General features: G+C 42.3%; 1 protein-coding gene across 1 annotated transcript; it reads left to right on the top strand.

Moving 5' to 3' along the window:
- The first annotated feature begins 492 nt into the window (after nucleotides 1-492).
- On the top strand, nucleotides 493-24,586 carry LOC124259035 (annulin-like). Its single transcript, XM_046693117.1, has 17 exons — nucleotides 493-809; nucleotides 2,259-2,301; nucleotides 10,894-11,022; nucleotides 11,548-11,687; nucleotides 12,404-12,658; nucleotides 13,535-13,807; nucleotides 14,556-14,674; nucleotides 15,678-15,791; nucleotides 17,152-17,326; nucleotides 17,622-17,766; nucleotides 19,468-19,577; nucleotides 20,470-20,635; nucleotides 21,841-21,968; nucleotides 22,689-22,798; nucleotides 23,121-23,325; nucleotides 23,867-24,030; nucleotides 24,432-24,586. Exons 2-17 carry the CDS (start codon nucleotides 2,279-2,281, stop codon nucleotides 24,579-24,581), a joined length of 2,406 nt encoding a protein of 801 aa, XP_046549073.1. The 5' UTR covers nucleotides 493-809; nucleotides 2,259-2,278; the 3' UTR covers nucleotides 24,582-24,586.

The following is a 24,586-nucleotide window of genomic DNA, read 5'->3' as shown; positions in this document are numbered from 1 at the left end:
ACGACAACACAATATAAGTAACATATGGTCTCAACTCCGGGAAAGAGTTTGAATGTTTCCCATAAAACAGTCAACATTCTGAACATTTGTATTTCACACAATGTAAATAATAATAATAATAATAATAAAGAATTTGTCTTGCGTTATGGACGCTGGAATTACAATAAATACATATATCCATTACACACACATTACAACATGAACAACATCAGTCACACGATCTGAGGAGCTCTCATAGATCACAGTGAGCAATCAACAGTGGTTAAAATGATGTAAAGTACGTTATAACATGACCATTCATGTATATCTTGACAGATTGTATCAACTATTATTGACCCGTATGTCACACAATGCAATGTGACATATTATTCGTGTGTTACGCGATCTCCAGATCTGAGGCGTGTTTCTGCTGTATCGATCACATGTTCAACAAACTCATCAATGTAAAAGGATTAACATCTATCGATTTTAGTATGTCCTGTCGGCATCAGCAACGTCAGCTCACATACAGCGTCTACACACGGCGAGGGCGACTGCGCCCGAGTGCAAGACCAACACGCGTGGAGAACTTCAGGACATCTCGGACAACGCTCACGTGACATTCACTGTCCTTAAGTTGAATTGTTTGGACATATTGATTCCGTTATGCTTTAACCGACATTCGGACAATAACAGATGTTGTTGGTTAACGGGTTGATAGCAAGATAATGTAACTGGAAACGGGAGCATCCTTGAGGAAGCACTGAACAGGGAATTCCAACGTTCAACTATATAGTGAGATACCAGCACAAGATACACCTAAACAACAGGTAGGTAACCGACTTATATATATCATTTATCCTATTTTATCGTATAAACTTTGTAAATCTTAGCAAGCAGCTGTCACCATGGGCAGCATATAGTTATCTCGTAGCGTACAGCGATGCTGACTTCATCAACTGTTTCCTACTAATTCCCATTCATAATAGCAAGGATTGTTTATATATATTCATCTATTATTCATCATTCTTTATAGTAATCTAAACTGCATTTGAAAATACTTGTGTAGTTTATTGTCACCATGCTAAAATATATCTAAGTCAGACTGTCTTCCTCCAGTCAAGAAGCTCATTTCTGGTGTCCCCCGCCGTGATATTGCTGGAATATTGCTAAAAGCGGTGTAAAACCAAACTCACTCACTCACTCACTCCTCCAGTCAATGGTGTTCAATGACGTTACCGATAATATTCATTTAAGAATGCGCTATATTTGATCAAGCTCCAGCCTGGTCCGTTTAAATTGTGTCACAAATGCATAGTCCTGAATGTAAATGATTAAATTCTCTGTATTAACCTCTCAAGACAAGTATCCATTTGAAATGTGGGTTTGACCAAATCATTACAAATGTATTATCACAAACGTTACTGGTGATGTTTGTTTCATTTATATCGCATGGTGGGCGAGCTGGCTAAGGCGCCAGGCTAGTGATCCAGTGAGCATGAGGTGCCGGGATCGAGCCCACCTGTGACAGGGTGTAAAAACCTTGGAGTGAACTTTGTGTGCAGACTCTTTCAGTGTTGTCACAACCCCTAGTGTACAGTACACAACCCTGGGCACTTAAAAGAACCCACGAATCCGTTGGTAAATGACCAGATGGTGGTCACATAAATACGTCCAAACACCTAGTTGCGGGTACATTAACGTGCAGTAAACTTGGCCAAAGTTCTGTGACTATGTGTCCCAGTCCACCCAGCTGTGAATGGGTACCTCGTAAGGATGAGAAAGCCGCAATAAGTCGGTGCGCCTAGTGGCCGCAAGAGTTGTATGATCCCCGGGGAGTTGAGATTAATGATACGATGTGCCGTTGGGATTGACATCCAGTGATCGAGGGAAAAATACCAGCGCCTTGAGCATGTACTAGCTGCGTGGATATGTGCGCTATATAAATATCCAATAATAATGATACATGTAATAACATATCCACCATCAAATATGGGGGTATACTTTCGTTTGCTGCATGCTTTATATGTGGAAGAAATAGACTGAATACCAATATACTGACATAATAACGATAAAATACAGCACAGGACCTTCCTTATTTCATTGGGTTGAGAAAAAGACACACTGGTATGGATTTCCGTGACTAACCATGTAAATGCTCCACATATATATGTAGTAATCGATATATTATATTTATTCCATCGATGTGTTGGTTTTACAAGATATATGATATATGGAGAAGAAACGTTCTTGTTTAAGTATATCACGGTCTTTTTCAGACTGACCAAGACTTCATAATATGGGGAACTCGGCAGGAGTGAAGTAAGTTATTAATTGTCAATTTTATCATTATTTTCATGTCCACTTTTCTTTGACAATATATTGAGTTCCTCCAGGGTTAGTGTCAAATAACTCGTGACGATCCGGGTTAGAGTATTGATCTTCAGTAACCCATGCTTGTCGTAAGATGCGACACACGGGATCGGGTGGTCAGACTCGTTGACTTGGTTGACAGATGTCATCGTATCCCAATTGATCGATGCTCATGCTGTTGATCAGTGGATTGTCTGGTCCAGACTCGATTATTTACAGACCGATGCCAGAAAGCTGGAATATTGCTGAATGCGGCGTAGAACTAAACTCACTCACTAGTATCAAATAAAGAATTGTCATGAAAGAATGACAGCTTTATGCCATTAGATTGATCAAGTGAAATGATCTGCTGAATTATTCTGTAAGCCTTCGCCTCGAAATCAGTAACTTACATATTTGACTATAAAATGACACAAAGATTATTGACAGGAGAGTGATCAGAAGAAAGTTGGATATTTTCAAGGCCAACATAAGAGATTATATTTTGTGAGCCCATTGGTAAGCTGCCAGATACTACTTTATCAAGTGAATTAAAGAGATATTATGCCAACATTCACTTGCAATTTCGGGTCTGCTACCGTTGTAACTAAGGGTTCATGGAAAGATGTCTGACGGTGCGTAGCGCCATAGCTCACTGCATATGCAATTTTAGTCACCGGACCTGGTCGCGAATGTTCTGCTGTCAGGTATTCATACGCTGGCGTAACTTTGTCCCAATTTGTCACATTCGTTATATGTCTGTCTACCCTTTCGCTCACACAAGACGCTTTTATCTGTTGTGTCTGAGATATTCATGGGTGGGTTCTACTCGTGAGGATCCGGGTTAGAATATTGATCTTCAGTAACCCATGCTTGTCGTAAGAGGCGACTAACGGGATCGGGTGGTCAGGCTTGCTGACTTGGTTGACACATGTCATCGGTTCCCAATTGCGCAGATCGATGCTCATGCTGTTGATCACTGTATTGTCTGGTCCAGACTCGATTATTTACAGACCGCCGCCATATAGCTTGAATATTGCTGAGTGCGGCGTAAAACTAAACTCACTCACTCACTCATGGATGGGTTGTGCCTCAACTCGGGCAAGTCCCATCTCGGGTTCAGTTGGTTTGTATACCGGATAAAGCTGAATGGGATACGGAGATCCAACTATATAATGACGGCATCATGCGTTATTTACTGGAAAAGATTGTTCCGAGTAGGACAGGGACGGTCATATGTGACAAGTGTCCGTCATGTTGATTACTAAAGGTACTGCTTGTCATAAAAGCGACAAAACTCTTTTCATTACAAATGATAATAAATAGAGAGTTCAATGAGCTTGTGACTATTGATCGCTATCGAACAATGACGATGCCAATATTTTTACGGAAAGGGGACACAATGTCATTTGATTGACGGGCTTTTTCAGCGTCAATCGAATCTATGGATCTCGAATATTTAGATGCAGATATTACGCACTTGCTGATCGAAGACGGTATTAAAAGAAGCATCAAGTTTGTGTCATTTTGTCACCGGCGTTCCTCAGAATGATTTACAAAGTTTATAGGAATCAGTTTTGATTTTGACACCAACTGATAGGCCACATTTTGTCACTGTATGTTTATCGTTTCTTTCTTGCTTATCCGTCATTTATAATTTATCACTACGTTACTGCATGAGTAAGATTATACGCTCTTAACTGTAATCCTATTTTTCTTCTTGAAGTGGGCGCTTTGTGTCACAATCTTCCAATAATGGCACACATGCTCAATTTTATGGAATATGCTTCAAATGATGTTGTTCTGATCATGAGTTCAACGGGTCGATATCCGTTGTTGAACTGTTTACTAGGTTAAGGACTTTGTAAACACTCTTTACTATTCAGGAAAAGCATAAAAACGTGAGGAATACCATGGTCGTAGAATACTCTGAGCTCAAAGTCAGTCATATTCGAGTGTCGGCTAATTCGCCTAATCCCATCTACATATATGCATGTGTATGTCTGTCAATCAATGATGAATCCATATGTTAATATATTTGCAACACAACAATGGTCATTGATAATACCATATTTAAAACTGTGAACGATCGTCATCACTATCGTCTTTGCTGTTGTTGATGGCGTTATTTTTGTACTGCCATGCCGTTGTCGTTACCACCTATGTTGTAGCTCCGTCTGTTCAGATAAGTATATCATCGGGCCGTCTCCGTGGGGTAGTGGTTAGAGCGTCCGTCCGGATAGCGGATCGTCGCGGGTTCGATCCCCGGCCGCGTCATACCAAAACACGTTAAAATATGGTACTTGTTGGTCCCTGCCTGGCGCTCGGCATTAATGGGTACAACAAGGACTGGTCGGCTCGGAGTCAGTATAATGTGTCTGCGTGGGGTATTCATGCTTCACTGCGGCATGGTATCTCAGTTGGCTAGCACTATAACACCAGCTTAAGTACAAGCAGCCACACATACACACGCATTCACGTTGTCATATGAGCGAAATATTCTCAAGTACGACGTTAAACCCCATCACCTCAGATATGTCTCCACCGTAACTTCACTGAGATGCATCGTCAGCATTGTCGTCAATGCTGTCGTTGTCTTTGCTGTTGTTGAGATGCATCGTCCACTACAATAACCATCGCGGGAATGTGGAAATTAATGGTACCGGGACACTATCCAATATTTACCATCTTTGCACTCTTGCAGCACTGAACCATTGCAAGGTTAAAGCCTCGCACCTGGTTGATTAGAAACCGACGGAATAGCATATACGATTGAGTGGGTCCTTTGTTTCGTTGCAAATATATTCTGTGTTTACATTTTTCATCATCATTTGAAACCAGACAGCTAGAATAAACAACACGTTGAAAAACACGCATGGCATGTCTTGGGCCCAGGGGTAATTCACACAAGCAAATAAATAATTTAACTAGTAAGGAATTTTGTGGAAACAATTCCAGCAGGGAACTTATTTAGACATTCCTGTACATACGTCACTACCACTTATTGGTGTAATCGATTTTCTTCGTTATTTATAGAGAAAAGAACTAATTAATAGCATTGGCACTTTATATATAGCCGTTATTATAAGGAAAATCATAAGAAAACTGAGAAACGCCATGGTCGTTGAAAACGTATGGCTCAAAGTCCTTTATATTCAGACGTCGTCTAATTATATCAATCCCATCTACATATATGACCAAAGATATTCCTGTGTATACCTGGCAATGAAACATGAACCCATATGTTAATATGTTTGCAACACATGAACACGGGCGGATTGGCTTTTAGATATAAACACTGAACCGTTCCATGTTTATGCGGCCACTTTAGGGGGAAGATGAATTACCTACACTCGATCCGTACACGGAAATTAGTACACTATGAGCCACTTTAACTTGGAATCCTAGAAAAACATCAGTATTTTGAGCACTCTCATTTCAGGGGAAACCTCTGTTTATATCATGACTGCATTTGCTTGGAGTTCCTAGGGAGTTAATGCTGACTGTGTCTGTGTCTTGAATCTCTACGGGTGGATTTGGTTTGGTAGAGCCACTTTAACTCGGAATCCCAGAAAAGTAAAACATCAGTATTTTGGGCACTGTTATTTCAGGAGAAACCTCTCTTTATATCATGACTGCCTTTCTTGAAGTTCCTATGAAGTTAATGTTGACTGTGTGTGTCTTGAATTTCTACGGGTGGTGTTGATTTTGGGGATCACGGACTTGAGCGTACGTATATTTGAAGTATGATAGAATTTGCGTGGTGGACTACGTACTTGATAGTACACAAAACAGTGAGGTTAGGTGAAATTGGGTTTAACATCGTGCTTGAGAATATTTCGCTCATATGACGACGTGCATGCGTGTGTATGTGTATGTGCGGCTGCTTGTACTAGCCCAGACTGAAGCTGGTTTTATAGTGCTAGCCCACTGAGATACCATGCCGAAGTGAAGCATGAATACCCCACTCTAACACATTATACTGATTCCGAGCCGACCAGTCCTTGTTGTACCCATTAATGCCGAGCGCCAGGCAAGGACCAACAAGTACCATATTTTAACGTGTTTTGGTATGACGCGGTCGGGGATCGAACCCGCGACCTTCCGCTCTCCGGACGGACGCTCTAACCACTACACAAAACAGCCATTGATTCAAGCAGAAATCAAATCCACAAAGATAAAGTTGTTCCGACAGCCTTCTCAAATTTCCATAAAAAACTATACTGCCATATGCTTGTAACATTTTCTCTTTTTCTGAAATAGTTTGAGATTTTAAATGAAGCGGTATAGTTAAGCTATTCGAAATTATAAGCGTCCATTTCATCTTTGTTCAAGGCTAAATGCTTTCCTGTGTACCCCATGATATTGCTGGAATGTTGCTAAAAGCAGCATACAACCATATTCACTGACTCAAGAGGCTCGTGACTATCATCAATTACCGTGTTCCTGTCAACGGAGATGGGTCCTCATCCATGAATGCGGATGCACGTGGCCACCTTACACATCCTTGGAACACTAGTACTGTTTAGGTGCCACATCACACACTGACGAGGGGCGGTGGGGTAGCCTAGTGGTTAAAGCGTTCGCTCGTCACGCCGAAGGCCCGGGTTCGATTCCCCACATATGTACAATGTGTGAAGCCCATTTCTGGTGTCTCCCGTCGTGATATTGCTGGAATATTGCTAAAAGCGGCGTAAAACAAAACTCACTCACTCACACACTGACGATGTGCACTGGTTAATCTTCGTGAAACCAGTGCACCAGTGCACTTCAAATAGACTTCAAAAGCACTTATCACGGTTCCAGTCTGTGTTTGTTTACTCACGTAGGTCAATCTTCACAACAAGATGCCCTTCAGCTCTAGGTGTACCAAATAAAGGAGGCCGTTCAACCATGATACACTTTGAGTTCATTCTGTATATTCAGTTGAATCATCCTTTTCAACTAGACCAGCTACTTGGTTCCGAGTTGATGTACTGGGGCGTTGTTTGTGACGCACAAGGTGAAACTTTGCTCCAAGACTTCCTTAGAAACACAACACAACTTGAAAGGGTGTTGCTCATTGAATGCGCTAAGCTTTGAATATCTTAACATTTTAAAAATCAATAAAGTGTTTTCTTTTTGCTTGAGAATCCAGAACAAACGCTTCCTTTAAGAATCGTCGTCCTCCAAGGCATATTGATGTGCGCATACTATCATTATCTTAGTTGTCGGTATCGTTGGGATAATCTTCACCGTCATTGATGTCAATGTCATCTGTCGCCATCACTATCGTCTTTGCTGTTGCTGATGTCGTTATTTATATATTGAACCGTCGTTGTCGTTACCACCGATGTTGCAGTTCCCACCGTTCAGATAAATCATCGCCGTTACTTCATTGTGTTGTAATGTGTGAGATGCATCGTCATCATTGTCGTTGTTGTCTTTACTGCAGTTGTTACATCGTCATTCCTATCACAATATCACATCATCACGGGCCTGTGGAATTTGTAAGCCTGTTATTAAAGGTTCCAGGATCGCATATGGTCTGTGATCACAAATGTAACGATATATCATACAAAGCCGGTATTCAATGCTGACAGGCAGTGTCTGTGTGCTATAGCTTACTTGCATTGTTAGTCGATAGAGCGTCTTTCTGGTCGGGCATTCCATCCCCAGCCCGCGCCATACTAATCGTCGTTAAGAGAAGTTGCTTGATGTTACCTTGCCTGACGCTGGGCATGAAAGGGACAAGGCGTGTTCGAGTCGGAGTATAATTTAGGCCTTGAGTGGGGTATCCGTGTTCAGCTGGTCATAGTATCTGACTGGGTTTGCGCTATTTAACCGATAGTGAATAGAACATCTGAGAATGGAAGGTGGTAGTTCGACCTCATACTAAAAGGCGTTAAAATATGGTACTTGTTGTAACCGTGCCTGACGCTCAGAGTATAGGCTATAAACAAGGATCGGAGTCAGTTCAATATGTCAGTGGGTATCCATATTAAACTGAGGTATGCTATAGTCAGCGGGTTGGCACTATAAAAACGGCATAATTTCTGACATGCATACACGCACACGCACGCACGCGCACGCACGCACGCAATAATATTAATGAGAATATTTATAACGCGCCTTTTCCAGGCTAGTTATCCTGCTCAAAGCGCACAATCTGATCATTATTACCCCGGATACCCCAAGCTGCCTGTTATGCCATTTTCCGCTGGGTGAACAGAGGCAATTTTGGACAAACTCACTTGATAAAGGTGAGACCATATGTATCACATGTGCTTCGTTGTGTGGCAGGACTGTAGTCCTAGAAACTCTCAGGAGTCAAGCTGTCACACACGGTCACCCATCCAAGACCTCTCCGCACACAACGTTGCTTAACTTCAACTGATTTTGTGACCTGATCTCTACGCACAGGTCCATTTACACAAAGGCATGCCCATGGCTTTATAAGTTCATTGATCTTGAACGATGCGTTGAACCCCATTCCACCAACAACACCCCCCCCCCCCTCACCCCCTATGTGCCAAATTCGCCGTTAACGATCAACTACATCCCTCACTATACCGCCGCAAAGGTGTACATAAGTGAAAAAAACTTCGCCTGGATACGTAGATCTGTGCGTTGCTAACCGCACATCATAATTGCCAATCAAGGATTTTACGAGCAAAGGATATCGACTTGAACTTTTAGATCATTGATTTCCCATTCAAGGAAATGGCACTTCACATTATCGATCAGGATAAGAAATTTAAAATGACATAATGGTATAGCATTCACAATAGCCACTTGAACACCTACACATGAGCTTTTCGTTTTCAAACTGTTCTATATTTATAGGGAAAAGAACACGCGCAAACTAAAAAATCGTTTCGGATTGACTCAATATTCTGCGGAAACTTTGATAATTTGGTAACCGATTTGCTTTGAGTCTGAAGCATGTATTACATGTCCCTGATTCTCATATAATGTATATTACAGTGCATACCTTTTTATACATTTTTTATGTTTTCACAATATTATTCTTTACAAATGAGGTCCTTATATGAGCAGGTACTGCATCTTATTTATGGCATCAATTGTCAAGCGCAGCGGCAGTCAATTAGCAAACGCGCCCACGCCATACTTATACTAATTAATCAAAGATAAAGTTAGTGAGCTGTGTCGACACAGGTCTTCCTTCTTTGCACATGCTAACATGAAGATCCGGGTTAGAATTGATCTTCGGCAACCCATGCTTGTCGTAAGAGGCGAATAACGGGATCGGGTGGTCAGGCTCGTTCACTTGGTTGACACATCGTCATCCCGATTGCGTAGATCGATGCTCATGCTGTTGATCATTGGATCCAGACTCGATTGTTTACAGATGGCCGCCATATAGCTGGAATATTGCTGAGTGCGGCGATATTGAATCATGATTTTGTACATTCATTGGCCAAGAACAGATAAGTATTCCCTCCCCAACAGGTGCAGGTTTTACCATCGACTAAGTCGTAATTAACTATCAACTATTTTTTAACAGTATTGAGATTAATATCTTACACGCCTTCCACCTGTTGTAAATACCATGGTCAAGCGCTGATAGACATTTTGTTACCAACTGGCGCAGGTTTGACCGTGGCTACACCATAATTAAATCTTCTTACCACCTACTTCGTGTAGTAAACCGTGACGGCATAGGATGCATCTGGAAATTATAACATGAGAGACATTTATCATAGCAAACGAGTAGAGCTGTAGGGTATGAAATCCTTGGGGTTTTTTCACCACTTGCTTGAAGAAACCTAAGGAACTCTCCCCTCTCTTGTTTCAAGGCTAGCTCACAATAGTTAATTGCCCAGATCTAACCCTGACAGTATCCTTAGCTCACATAGAACAAAAGGCTGTCTTACATATGTATATCTTTTAAATACAGAAATGTCAAATATCCTCTTGACTCTTCCGCCTCCATACCAGTCCACACCCTCAATACACCCATCAACTCCCCATTCTCTTTACTGTGGGCATATATCCCATTGTCTCAAATCACAGCTGGTTCCCTATATTTTAATGATAAGGACATATATCTTCATTTTCACCTATGTCAGTCCACTGACTCAATCTCTATAAGCAGTGCATCATCTCTCCACCGACCCCCTCTGGCCTTTCCTTCGATTTCAGCCTTTCGAATTCTTTCCAGTGGTTCCCCATCTATCCATACTAAAGATACATTTCCTAGATTCACACCCTTTCAGTTGACTGTCCCCTCTATCAATACGAAAATTACCCATCTATTCGATACACCCCCTTTCAAGAGCCCCCGGTCCCTCTCCACACTAAAGGTATGCATTGCCCCGATTCACACATTTCCTGGTGACTCCTCTCTATCTACACTAAAGTTATCCAACTATTCGATCCACACCCTTTCAAGACGCTCTCCTGTCTACATCCTTCCCACCTCAGCGCCTCGCTTCCCCTCACCTCCCAACAATTGTCCCACTCTATATAATGTGGTCTTGTATTTTCTCGATTCCCACATCAAAAGAGTCCCTTCACTCGATGGTGCCTTAAAGCCTCGCACTGGCATTTCTCTCCTAGGAGTTCCCCAACCCCAGTGAAGACCGAGTCCGACAACAACCCGACAGAGGAGGTGAATCAGTCCATCTCCCAAGCAAGCTTCTCGTCCCAAGAGGTATCCATAGAGCCCTCCGTGTACAATGGACCCAGGTGACCAACACTGCATTCTCTTTATACGTATCAAATACGTATTACCGTATTACGGCTGTGATATAGCTGGCTATTTGAGGCCATCGTGTTGTAGCTGTAATATTGCTGACTTACGTTCTTCAGTTGTCAACTGGGGCGGTGGGGTAGTCTAATGGTTAAAGCGTTGGCTCGTCGCGCCGAAGACCCGGGTTCGAATCCCCACATGGGTACAATGTGTGAAGCCAATTTCTGGTGTCCCCCGCCGTGATGTTGCTGGAATATTGCTAAAAGCGGCGTAAAACCAAACCCAGTCCGTCAGTCAATCATGATCAGTTGTCAACTGAAGACAGTCTTTCCAGCATAGTTGTAGTAGTGTTGTCTACTGTGGACCATAGTTATGTATATATACCATTGCTGTCTAAAGAGCTGTAAAATTATTGCTGACTACTGCAGGGCACCGTACAATAGTTTTGATGTTGCTGAGTGTTGCAGACTGTCATTCCGCAGTCCGCCATTTCTCATTTTTGTCTTGACCCTTGGCTGAAGTCCCGACTGGAACATCCACGACCGGTTCACGAAACGCTACCCCTGGTACACCTATGAGAGGGCCTGGCCGCCAGCATGGGATAGAGATGCAGAATTCGGCTACTCATCTGACCATCACAAGATCGGACTGCTATTTGAAGGTAGAGATGAATGGTGTTAGTTCCCATTTAATTCTTTTTTCTGAGTTCATGTAGCGCCCAGAAAGGTCATCCTGGGTCTCCGACGTCATTATAGACAGGTTTGATCTTAGTCATCTTGACTAGCAGTGGGAGAAATCAACATTGAACTTGATTCACTAGTTTCATTAATTCACGTTCATATTACACAAAGCATCTGGCGGAAACACGTCTAGTATCTTGCGAGTAATTAAATGACACTGATATGTCCTTATGTCCTCTGTATGTCCGCGTGTTCCCCCTACAAGTGCGTTCAGAATTATGCAGTTTTGAACGTTCATGTTTTCTGACGGAACTGCTATTTCAGACAAAAGTCACGTTGACATGAATGGGGTTGCTAATATTTGAATTCCTTTCTAAATTAAAAAAAGTATATAAAGTTTGGATATTACTCTATCTCTACACATTTACTTGTTATCGTGTAATGAACAAACTTATTGTATTGTATTCTTGAGGCCAGAACAATATTCATTGTCGTTTCCTTTGGAATGTCTCACCAACCGCTCTCTTATTATTTACCATAGTAAATAACAAAATAAAATAATGGTTTCTTATCAAAAGCTTAAGATGAAATAGACACACTAATCACGGTGAAAACCACCCACAACAGGTAATCACTTTGTTGTTGTCCTTATCTATAGTCTGTCACTGAGTGACGGTTGCTGATCTTCTTCCCTCAGAGCAAGCAATGCTGGAGGTTGACCCACACCTGTTGGAGGAGCGCCTCCATGTCACTGGGGTCAACCTGCACATCAAGGAGAACACAGAGGCCCACCACACAAACCTGTACCAATGCACGGGGGACCAGCGGACACATCCTACCAGGATGAAGCCAGAGCTGGTTATCCGTAGAGGACAGGAGTTCCTTATGACTGTGCTCTTTGACCGACCCTGTGATCCTAAAAAGTCTGACCTCACCTTGACATTTAACCTCGGTAGGGGCAGATCTTTTGATAGTTTAGTTAGTTGGTAGATAACGAGTCATAAGTTAATAACATGTCAGAAAACATTTCAGCAACTTAGTGAAGTTGTGTAATGGAGAACTATAATGCCGGAATTTTACAACAAAAGGCCTATGGGGCTCGGGGAAGGTTCTGGGTTTAAAAAATCTGACTTTTCATGTATTCTTTCTGACAAAAATCCTGCAAATCCAAGAAATATCACAAAATATCACAAAATAATACATGGTCGGTATTAAAAGGGCACTAAAAATACTTCTGTACATTGCACCAAAGAAGCACTGAACCAACTATGCTATCCCCTCCATCTAGTTGTAGGTGTAAGTGAGCTCGTTTATAGCTACTTTCAACTGCATTTCAGTTCCGTCACGGGGTTTTGTATAGATGTTGAACGAACGCATGGCGTCATTGAGATCGTAAACTGTTATCACGTTGGTAAAACCAGTACAAATATTGAGATGACAAACCACAAATCATAATCAGGGCAAATTATATAGATCTAATTCGATAATCAAATTCTGACAAGGCCATGAGATACCGCTAAACACGAGACTTCCTTAGACTGCTACCCTTGCCCTACTCACATTAGGGGGCGGTGGGGGAGTCTAGTGGTGAAAACGTCATGCCGAAGACCCGGGTTCGGTTCCCCACATGGGTACAATGTGTGAAGCCCATTTCTAGTGTCCCACGTCGTGATATTGCTGGAATATTGCTAAAAGCGGCGTAAAACTACACTCACTCACTCACTAATCACATTAGTCACCCTTGTAAAGCGACATATATTTGTAAACGTAGTTATGTCAGCAACCCGTTCGTGATAACCGGAATTATTTGTATTTGTTCGTCTCGAAGGTGAAGACTACAAGCCCCACACGAAGCTCAGCGCCACCATGAAGGTGCAGGTTGGGGCAAACACTTCCTACAGCCGCGCCAAGTGGCGCGCTACATGTGTGGGACAGGACGCCACCTCCGTCACCCTGGCGATATTCGTCCCCGCCACGACACCAGTCGGGGAATGGGAGTTCAGTATCACGGTAGTCGTCGACTCAAAGGAGGACTCCGAGGTCATCTGGCAGTACACCCACAATGAAGACGTCACCATCATCTTCAACCCATGGTGCCGAGGTGAGGTGATAAATGTTTCAGACGTTGGCTGACGTCAAAGCCCTCGGCCGAACCCAGAAACAATGTATTCATCGACACAGTTGAACGCCATTTAATTTTTCCACAATAATCGTTGCCTGGTGCTAATGGTAATCGTGCTATGTTAAATGGCTGATCTTTTCTTATTCTATATATCAACATGTCACCTAAACAGCACGGTTGCCAACCGGACTGTAACAAAGACCCTTGATGGGGAAACGTTGATGAATATTTACACTGTCACTGCCATCGATGGTTACTCATAGACACTGACGCTGAATTATAGAGACAGATAATGAGCCATGAAGATTCATAATAAACGGAAGACAAATTCAATAACGTTCTGTATGAGCTGGATGTAGGACGGATGGCTTTTATCATAAGATACATCGTTATTAAATACCGCTGCCATCAGTATGCTAAAATGACTTCCTTGTTCTAATTCATGGACAACATTGTAACAATTGTCATGCTTCCCGAGTAATTAGTTGCTAGTGGTGACCATGACATCAATGACCGGACATCCCTCTTGAGTGCCGTTAGGAACACGTGCAACCATATTACATTGATTCCCTATTAATTATACAAAAGATTGAGTATATATTTGCGGATCATTTCCTTACCAAGAAATAAATTTAAATACTTAAGCAGCAAACATACATTGAGTCATTTAAAAAGAGGATTATATTTCTAATTCCTCGATCGTGAACATCGCTGGGTCCTGTTTCAGAGGACATAGTGTATATGGAGGACGAGGACTGGCGGAAGGAGGCGGTTCTGAACGACTCCGGGCCCCAATACTCGGGCAGCGTCTCCAAGATGGCGGCATCTTCCTGGTTCTATGGCCAGGTGAGCTACAAACAACATTGTTCTACGGATATCGCTTCGAGTGATCGTAATAATGAAACGAGTACTTAATAATAATATGGGTGGTTGGATTTTTGTTCAACGCTGCATTCAGCAATATTCCAGGTGTATGGCACCGGCCTATAAATAATCGAATCTGGACCAGACAATCCAGTGATCAACACCATGAACTTCGATCAACGCAATTGGGATACGATGACATGTGTCAACCAAGTCAACGAGTCTCACTACCCCAGCCCGTTAGTGGCCTCTTAGGACAAGCATGGGTTGATGAAGATCAATTCTAACCCTGATCTTCACGGGTCCGTGTATATCGATTACTGTCAGTAATTTTTAGCAGCTTGATATTATCAGCCGGAGCAATTCGTATAAAGTTGAAAGTTTGATTTGACAGTAAAACAAATTTCAGATTCAGATACCCTTGTCAAATACATCACCATTGAAAAGCATCACTTGTTTGTTTAAGTATTAAGCACCTCCAAACATGGATGTTTGGTTTCTTTTGCCCGTAGTTTGTAACACCAGTGAAAAACGGCAGTGTTATATAAATGTACCCGAATTAGTCAATAAGTCACGTGTATCGGACATGTGGGACATTTAACAAGTTAACATTCATCCGTATGGTCATTTCAAAATCTTCAATATGGTAATAGATCACTTTTTCATTATGCTACAAAATGAAATCTAAATTGATTTCAAACCAATACCACTAAAGACACCAAGAGTTTTATTCAAATATGGCCGGATAGGGTAGCCTAATGGCTGGAGCGTTCGCTCGTCACGCCAAAGACCGGATTCGATTCCAAGCTTGAGTATAGTGTTTGGAAGCCATTTCTGGTAGCCCCCTCTATAATATCGCTGGAATGTTGCTAAAGGAGGCGTAGGACTATACTCACTCCTTAAAACTAGTATGTGTACATACGTGTTAACATGAACGCAATGTCGGACCTAACAACCCTGAAGATATATGTCTGTGTGTCCCCAGTTCGAGGACGGCATCCTTGAGGTGGCTCTGCATCTGGTACGAAGGGCGTTCGGGTTCGAGGCTACCACGACCATGGGGAATGTGGCAAGGGTGGTCAAAGGTCTCGGACAAATCGTGAGTCAGATTGTCATTCTTCCTACGTACGCTTCATTTGTATAGTAGTGAGTGAGTGAGTTAAATTTAAAGTCACCTTGGCAATATTTCAGCCATATCGTGACTAAAACAAATTATAGATTAACAATAATTAAAGATCAATTATAAATCCTGTCAACGAAGGACAGTAAAACAACTAGAATATCACAGATTTAAATGTAAAAGTAGTAATTGAATCTAAAACATTTTAACTATAGACGACAACACAATACAAAAATAGATCGCCAACAACTGAAGGTAGATCACCATACTAGGGACCATGGGGACTTACAGCACCTTTGCTACTTGCATGGACCCTAGCTGGATTTACACCATCCCTTCAGCCGTGAGCGACTGTAGGCAAATCATTTGTATAGTAACTATACCACCACAGCAATAATTATCAATACACATAAACCCTTCCAGAGAGCACCAAGGGAGAGAATCTGAAATTGCCTGATATTGTTGCGCGAATAATAGATTACCTTCTCAGTTCCCTGGGGAACATACAACACGTGTTCTGTCCCAGTTCATTCTGTGGAGACCCGTACAATAACTGCATACACAATTACGTGCATTTCACTTGTAAACATTTTTCATGGGGTTCAGGAAGACTGGTGATAGATTCGATGAAAAGAAAGGGTGACGTAAGCTTTACATATGTCTCATGGTAATAGAATGAACTGATCGTGAATTTCCATTTATTCAAGTTAGAGACAGCTTGGCGGATATCAATGCTTTGATCAGTCAGAATGTAACCTCCTCTTTCAATGTTAAAAGGTCCCTACAATATTGGGAATCGATAGGTCTCACTCTATCGGGTGAATAAAGGATGGGTTGGGCCTTGGATGGAGGATGGGGACACGGTAAAGGGGAGGGGTGGGGGCTTTGGTGGAGGATGGGCACAGAGTATAATGGATAGAGTTGGGGTTGGACATGGTGATACCGACGAAGGTGGGATTGTGACGGGGTGGGGAAGGGATTGTTGAGGCTGTTGTTACACTCGGGGATGGTTATGGTGACGGGGGATGGGGGATTGTGACTGTTATTAGGATAGGGAGGAGCTTTGGTCAAGAATCAGGGATTAGGGATGGGGCTGGGGCACAGGGTCAGAGGTGGCAACAGGGATTGGGTTTGCGGATAGGATGGGATTTGGGTTAGAAGTACAGGTTTCATGAATGCTGAGATGTTCGGTCGAAGACTCTTAGATATGTGTAGTATATGTTCGTGAGATCCAGTGATTTTAGCCTCGTTAATCCCAGTCGGAAGGTAGTTCTCATTGAATTAAATGTTCTTTAAAGAAGGAAACAATTGCTTCATGCGTAATGACCATGATCGACAGGTTAACGCCCCCGAAAACGACGGCGTGTTGGTGGGTAACTGGAGCGGAGACTTTGAGGGAGGGACGCGCCCCACAAAGTGGAATGGCAGCGTTAAGATACTTCGTCAGTATATGGACACACAGGAACCTGTCAAATACGGACAGTGCTGGGTCTTTGCTGGTGTACTGATAACAGGTGAGTGAGTGAGTTATGTGTTGATGGGAGGGTGGGAAAGTGTTTAGGTGAGTGAATGAAAGTTTGGGTGATATCTGGTAAGTTAGCTTGTGATGGTTTTAGTGACAGCACAATTTGCAGTTTTACAAAAGACAAATACAATAGTAACCATTTGGGGGGTTGAACCTAGATCCTGTGTCATCGCACCACCACTACTGAGCTATGTATCTAAAACTAAAGGTGTAGAACTGGCCTTACGTTATTCATTAGCGGTTATTTCACGACTGTCCATTAGTAAAGAGTTTTGTCTATTCAGTTTGTCGGGCCCTTGGTATTCCATGTCGGGGTGTTACCTGCTACAACACAGCCCACAACGTGGACATGACGAGCCTCAACGTTGACTACATCCAGGTGAAAGACGAAAGCGGGGACTGGAGTGACATCTCAGATGACGCCGTCTGGTTGGTACCTAATGACGCTGTCCTCGACCTCCATAGAGGTAGCCTAATGACCTTTCAAAGGACGATGGAGTATAGTGAAAATAACGACACACAAAATGTGCCTGATTTCAGAAAGGGTCAAAACTCTCGAAACGCTTAATAATAATCTTGAACGTCAGTGCTGTGGTCATTAAAGTGTTTCGCGAAAACTTAGTGTGACATCTAATAACTGAACGTGAGTTGGGTTATTTTCAGTCAAACTGAAAGTATCAAGGTACATAAAGTACCTGACTTGGGCCATTATGGACTCATAGAGATTCGTATGAAGTTGTTAAATTCAGGGGGCGGTTGGGTAGCCTAGTGGTTAAAGCGTTGACTCGTCACGCCGAAGACCCGGGTTCGAATCCCCACATGGGTACAATGTGTGAAGCCCATTTCTGGTGTCTCCCGCCGTGATGTTGCTGGAATATTGCTAAAAGCGGCATCAAACCAAATTCAGTCAGTCAGTCAGTGTTAAATTCAGATATCCTTCATATTCTTTAGATATATCAGCATGTCTGAAGTATAAACCTTGCACGAGTCCGAAATCATTTGAACATACCTTTCAGGGAAATATTTCTCGTTATATATTAGTTAATACCCCACTTGTCATGCTAAACTGTCGGGCAAAAGAAAATATACACTTGAAAATAGCAGTTGATGTGCACATTACTAACGTCAACATAATGTGACCAGGTAGAAAACAGTCGTCAAAACACTCCAGATTGAAGTCACAACACACAACTATGATACTGATATCACCGTCGAGTAAGCAGTACTTGTTTCTATCATGTTCAGCCACCAGCAAACATTACCTTCTTTTGCCCTACATTTTATTTCCAATAACGCTCGTTCTGTTTATGGTCTTTCAACAGCACTTAAGTTATATGTAATGGCGTGTCTGCGTGGCATGGGTGTGTCGTACTCGGTGTATGTAGCCTGTGAAGGTTTTAATCGCTGACAGCGGTAAATCTGTGTGGACTTTGATTGTTTTTATGTTGGTACAAACAGACAAGATCTAAGCTATAGGTATTGAACTTGATCGTGAAACTGATAAGCCCTATAAATCAATTCAGAATTGTTTGAGTATCAATGCTGGGCACTCTGCCCCTTATCTTTACGAATACGAAACTGTTTCTGTTGAACAGATGATAGCAATGATTGAATGACTGAGTGAGCTTTGTGTTCACTGTTTGAACAGTGTTTCAATTAATGAGTGAGTGAGTGAGTGAGTTGTGTTTTACGCCGCTTTTATCAATATTCCAGCAACATCAGGGGGCAACCAGAAATGGGCTTCACACATTGTACCCATGTGGGGAATCGAACCCGGGTCTTCAGCGTGACGAGCGAACGCTTTAACTACCAGGGTACCCGTTTCAATTAATATGTCAGCTTCATGTTGATTGAAAGCAAGAATTATATGCCAAGCGAATCAAAATATTCATACCCGCGTTCCTTGGATCAAAGCACATAAGGGAAAATGGCAGTTTCATAGGGGAACTGTTCACCCATTTTCTGTTAAGAAACATCGTAAAGAAGCTTCATATTCAGAGGTCAGTTTTACCTTTTAATATATACGAATTCTAGCTGACCAACTGTTAATGAAGTGACCATGCAAGTCCTCATCACACATTTAATCACACATCATCTGTTGACGTCCTACTCATGCCTATGTGTGCGCAGGTCATATCATGTTTGGAGTGAGGCTTGGATGAGACGGCCTGACCTTCACCCACAGGGAGACTACGATGGGTGGCAGGTGGTCGACCCTACCCTTCAGGAACGTTGTAATGGTAAGCCGGGTGAGAGGGTGCTCGTTGGGTAATGTCGACACTGAATTGGTGAAGATACCCCAGAGTAGATTAAGAGCGATAGTAATTTGGGTGCAGTACGTTCAAGAATGTATACCCATTGCCATTTTCACTGAGAGGAAGATAGTTCCCATTGGCGTAGCTTACGATATCAGTCTGGACGAAACTCGATTAGATCGCCGCCATAATACTTCTCTTCAAAAGTTTAGACTTCCTTAAAGCACTTACTGTATGTTATGTATATACATATGGTTACATCGAAGATTGATTTCTCCACTAACTTGGGGGAACCAACTGCAAACTTTATGCAGATGAATTGCATGAGGTCATGTATTAAATTGATGAAAAGCATGTGCAAATATCGTGCATGTGAACAGCTGCGTTGTGGTGTAAAGTTTTGTTAAGTATTCGCCATTTTCACTGATGTTTATCATTTACTGAACTCATGACAATAATCTTTTCAACGTTACGAAGTTTTTACAATACATCAGTTCATGCGTAAACAGTACTCATAAACAGTATGGAATATATTGCAAAATCGAGTTTAGAACAGTTGCCTGAAGTTAGTGGCTAAACTTTTGATGAGAAGTATAGCTTGAATATTATGTTTAAACATTAAACAAGCGTTTCCCACTCACTTTATATGTGTTTGTATCTCGTCATATATGATGAAGTTTCTTTATCAGTTAGATATATATTCCATTTATGTAGAAAGGTTGCTATAACGTCAACATTTTCTGTAGTGGTTGATAAATATGTAAGGTTTCATCACTTGCATATCGTTCCCCAGTAATTTAGAATGTTTACTGAAAACTTCACGGTATCACCAACGTCAATGACAAATACCATGAACTCAGTTTTTTTGCCTCTAAAGGTATTTACACGTGCGGGCCGTGTCCGGTGAGAGCCGTCAAAGACGGTGACGTTCGCGTAGACGGTGACGTCGGCTTCATATTTACGGAAGTGAACGCTGACAGAGTGCAGTGGAGAGAGAATCACCTGACTGGGAAGCTGGTGGAGTGTGGACGGGACAAGAACATGTAAGTGAGATCGATATTTGCAGCCCGAAACATTCCTGCAGGCGATTATTGGCATAAAGATCACCCTGTGTTAAGAGAAGCGATTTCTTGTTCTTGAAAGTACTCGGGTGTTCAGTAGAAACGGTTATAACTATAAAGAGAACTTACGTTACCTAAATAAACACGGGGAGTGTATCTAACCATTAATGGTTCTGCTTATAGATTTGTTAAAGGGTTCGATATTCTCAGTTGAGCAATACCAACTTTACAAATCCCGAGGCCGTTCTGGCATCGACTATGTGTTCATAGTTGCGACTTAAACTACGGTTATAACGAACTCAAAGGAACCACTGATTTTTATTTCGAAAAAGTCGTAGTACGTTCCAATAAAATACAAAACGACTTACGGAGAGAAATATACCAGTTCGTTATATCCGTCAGTTCGTTATGAGCGTGTTCGTTTAAAACGTAGTATACTGTACATGTATGTAGCGTATCCGAAAATGGATGTAGCGTATCTGTGAATGCATGTAGCGTATTAATGAATATATGTAGCATATTTGTGAATAGATGTAGCACATATGTAAACAGATGAAGCGGTTTTTGTGAATGGATGTAGCATCATCCGTGAATAGATGAAGCGTATGTGAGAACAGATATAGCGTATCTGTGGAAGGATGTAGATATGTGCAACTGGATGTAGTGAATCCGAGAATAGATGAAGCGTATATGAAAACAGATAAACCGTATCTGTGGAAGGTTGTAGATATGTGCAACTGGATGTATTGATTCAGAGAATAGATGTAGGGAATCTGTAAATCCTACTCGTGCAAAATTGTATTTGTTTCTTTTCAGGACAAAATACGTAGAATATTCAGGATGTATTAATATTTGTTGCTGATTTTGACCCAGGTCTGTTGTGATTAATGTCGTTGATTGTATATCCGTGCCTTCCACAATGTTACCGATCCGTGAAGGTCTGGGTTAGAATTGGCCTTCAGTAACCCATGCTTGTAAGAGGCGACTAAGGGATCGGGTGGTCAGGCTTGCTGGCTTGGTTGACACATGTCATGGGTTCCCAATTGCGCAGATCGATGCTCATGCTGTCGATCACTGGCTTCTCTGGTCCAGACTCGATTATTTACAGGCCGCCGCCATATAGCTGAACTGTTGCTGAGTGCGGCGTAAACCTTAACTTACCCAATGTCTCCACCGTCCTGTTTCAGCGCAGGTAAAGAGATTATCACCCATCAGCCTACAGGGCGGGCCTACCGCGGGGCATCAATGAGGAGCTTCGGCGGCTCCCAGAAGCTTGAGAGACGCGACATCACCAACACCTACAAATATGAAGAAGGTAGGTAGACGTCATCCACATCATCATCAAGCAGCTCATTGCCCACCTTGAACCCATTCGCCATAGTAGCTCCGTTACTGAAGTGAAGTCACCACCTCCATCTCTCCACGAGCACAGAATTTCTCTCCTTCGACAGAGCAATTTGATTTGACGGCTGTCGCGCGCCAAACGATTCGAGCTGAAAACGGGCCTGTGGTAGTAAATAGGCACACGTATTTACAAAATGGAACGGGGATTATAATACACTGGGTAATGAATTTGCCGTTAGTAATAATCACAAGTAGCAAGTACCAACTCTCCCATTGTTCATGTAACCTTAGGTTTGGTACTTCCCAATCTCTTGGCTGACATTGGGAGGGTAACGGGTTTGCTGCCAGGAGCACAGCCCTTCTGATCTGGGTGATGAAGAAGGCTGCAGTGTTGGGGAGGCAACACATGTACATTCTCCGAAAAGGTCTTGGAAGAAGTCTTGGCTGTGTGATGGCCAGAAGTTCCACGAGTAAATTTCAAATGGTAAAACTAGCACTGAGACCTTTACTTGCCCATGTTTGCAAACTTGCAATTGAAGACGTCCATTTAGAGTTTAGAGAAACGGATTGTACGCTTGCATTGGGATGTGGGCGAATAAACCACTACAACATTTCCCTGTAATTGCATAGTGTACTACCGATGCCATCTGTAGATTCTGGTGTGATCTACGTTGCGTCTCTTTCGTTTCAGGGTCGAAAAGGGGGGAGGTTGTTCTTCAGAAGGTGGAGAAAGCCTTCCAGAGTCTCATCGGTGTCAACAACAACATCTACAACAGTGACAACGTCACCAGGGATAGAGATGTAGGGTTCCTTTTCATTTATTTATTTACCAAGAGATACGTGTAAGAAGGACATTCGCCGAGTTGATCGTCCAAGCTTTGCTTCTGATCTGGGGCAGTAATGGTAACATCAGCAATTATAATTAGTTGTTCTGAATTCCATCGGAATTTCAATTCCTTGTTTATTCGAATGTTTATGCATTTGTCATGTTGGTGATGCCTAATATCAAGTTAAATTACAGTTCAATTGCTCTTAGATGGAAAACTCCTCTTAAAATAGTTTATGATTATTATAAAATTACTCAAAAGCTTTAAGATACTTCTGTTATTCTTTTTTTGTCCAGGACATCAAAATTGAAATAGAAGATATCCGAGACGTCTTTGTAGGTTTCGACTTTCAATTTTCGGTGCACGTGAAGAATACAGGAAGAAACATGCATTGTGTCAAAAGAGTGGTGCTGAAAGTCTTGCACAAGACCTACTTTGGTGCCATTACTGGACAGGCTCAAAGAAAAGAGTTTGAATCATTACAGCTGACACCCGGCCAAAGTGAGTTCTCGATACCTGCTACTGCTGTATGAAAGTCGTTTAATGTTGTCTAACGCCGCACTCAGCACTACTCCAGCTATATGGTGGCGGTCTGTAAATAATCGAGTCTGGATCAGCAAGCCAGTGATCAACATCATGAGCATCGATCTAGGCAATTGAGAACCGATGACATTTGTCAACCAAGTCAGCGAGCCTGACCACCCAATCCCATTAGTCGCCTATTACGACAAGCATGGGTTACTGAAGACCAATTTTAACTCTGATCTTCACGGGTCGCAATATGAAATTACCATATAGGTTCCAGCATATACAAAAAGGGACGTAAGATAGATCTGTCATCAAATTGCGATACACAACACACAGAAATCGTTATCCTGTCTCGTTACATTAAACGCCAGAGCCGCGGAATCAGATTCTGTTGGCACTCACACAGACACGAGTCGCTATCAATATTTCATGATCGTCTATATTCTATACAAAATATCGAATGAGCTGCCGTTCGATATACAGCGAAGACTATATGTGCCTTCGATCTATTTAGGTGAGACATTCATCATGAAAATGGACGCCGATGTTTCCTGGATACGTGGAAAGGACGACCTCCACTTCCTCATCCTGGTCGTGGCCGAAATCGACGACGACGACGAATACCCTGTCACAGAACAGAAGTCGTTCCTTCTACGACAACCCAATATAAGACTCCGGGTTCGTTTCTTATGTTACTCCACCATGTACTTACCTTGAATTGTTTACCATATGTTTAACTATGTTTAAATAGTAAGAATTGGGATCGTAAGGTTGCGGAAGATTTTCACGGGACGTGACAATAGTTTGCTTACATTTTTATTGCATTTCGGGGCGGTGGGATAGCCTAGTGGTTAAAGCGTTGGCTCGTCACGCCGAAGACATGGGTTCGATTCCCCACATGGGTACAATGTGTGAAGCCCATTTGTGGTGTCCTCCGCCGTATTATTGCTGGAATATTGCTAAAAGCGGCGTAAAATCATACTCACTCACTCACTCACTTATTGCATTTCGCTCTGATAGACGTCGAGTCAGATTCATTTTATGCACCTACCTTCTCAACCCGACTCTTTACATTTCAGGGCCCCACTTCCTGTCAGGCAGATGAAGAACTAGATGTAACCGTGAACTTCACCAATCCACTTCCGGTGACTCTCACAAACTGCCAGGTTGATATTGAAGGCAGTCTAAGTTGTCAACATCCAACTCAGGACACATTCGCTTTACCGTGAGTGCC

The sequence above is a fragment of the Haliotis rubra genome, unplaced genomic scaffold, assembly GCF_003918875.1.
Source record: "Haliotis rubra isolate DU_JTF1 unplaced genomic scaffold, ASM391887v1 Scf708, whole genome shotgun sequence".
Lineage (NCBI taxonomy): Eukaryota > Metazoa > Mollusca > Gastropoda > Lepetellida > Haliotidae > Haliotis > Haliotis rubra.
Note: the sequence above shows the minus strand (reverse complement) of the source record. Positions and strands in the feature narration are given on the sequence as shown.

Excerpts from the sequence above, each read along its gene's own strand:
- LOC124259035 (XM_046693117.1), top strand. The coding sequence starts at position 2,279 with ATGGGGAACTCGGCAGGAGTGAA. Across the intron at positions 17,327-17,621 it reads TGCTGGTGTACTGATAACAG|TTTGTCGGGCCCTTGGTATT; the intron begins GTGAGTGAGTGA and ends TTGTCTATTCAG. Across the intron at positions 20,636-21,840 it reads TGTGGACGGGACAAGAACAT|CGCAGGTAAAGAGATTATCA; the intron begins GTAAGTGAGATC and ends GTCCTGTTTCAG.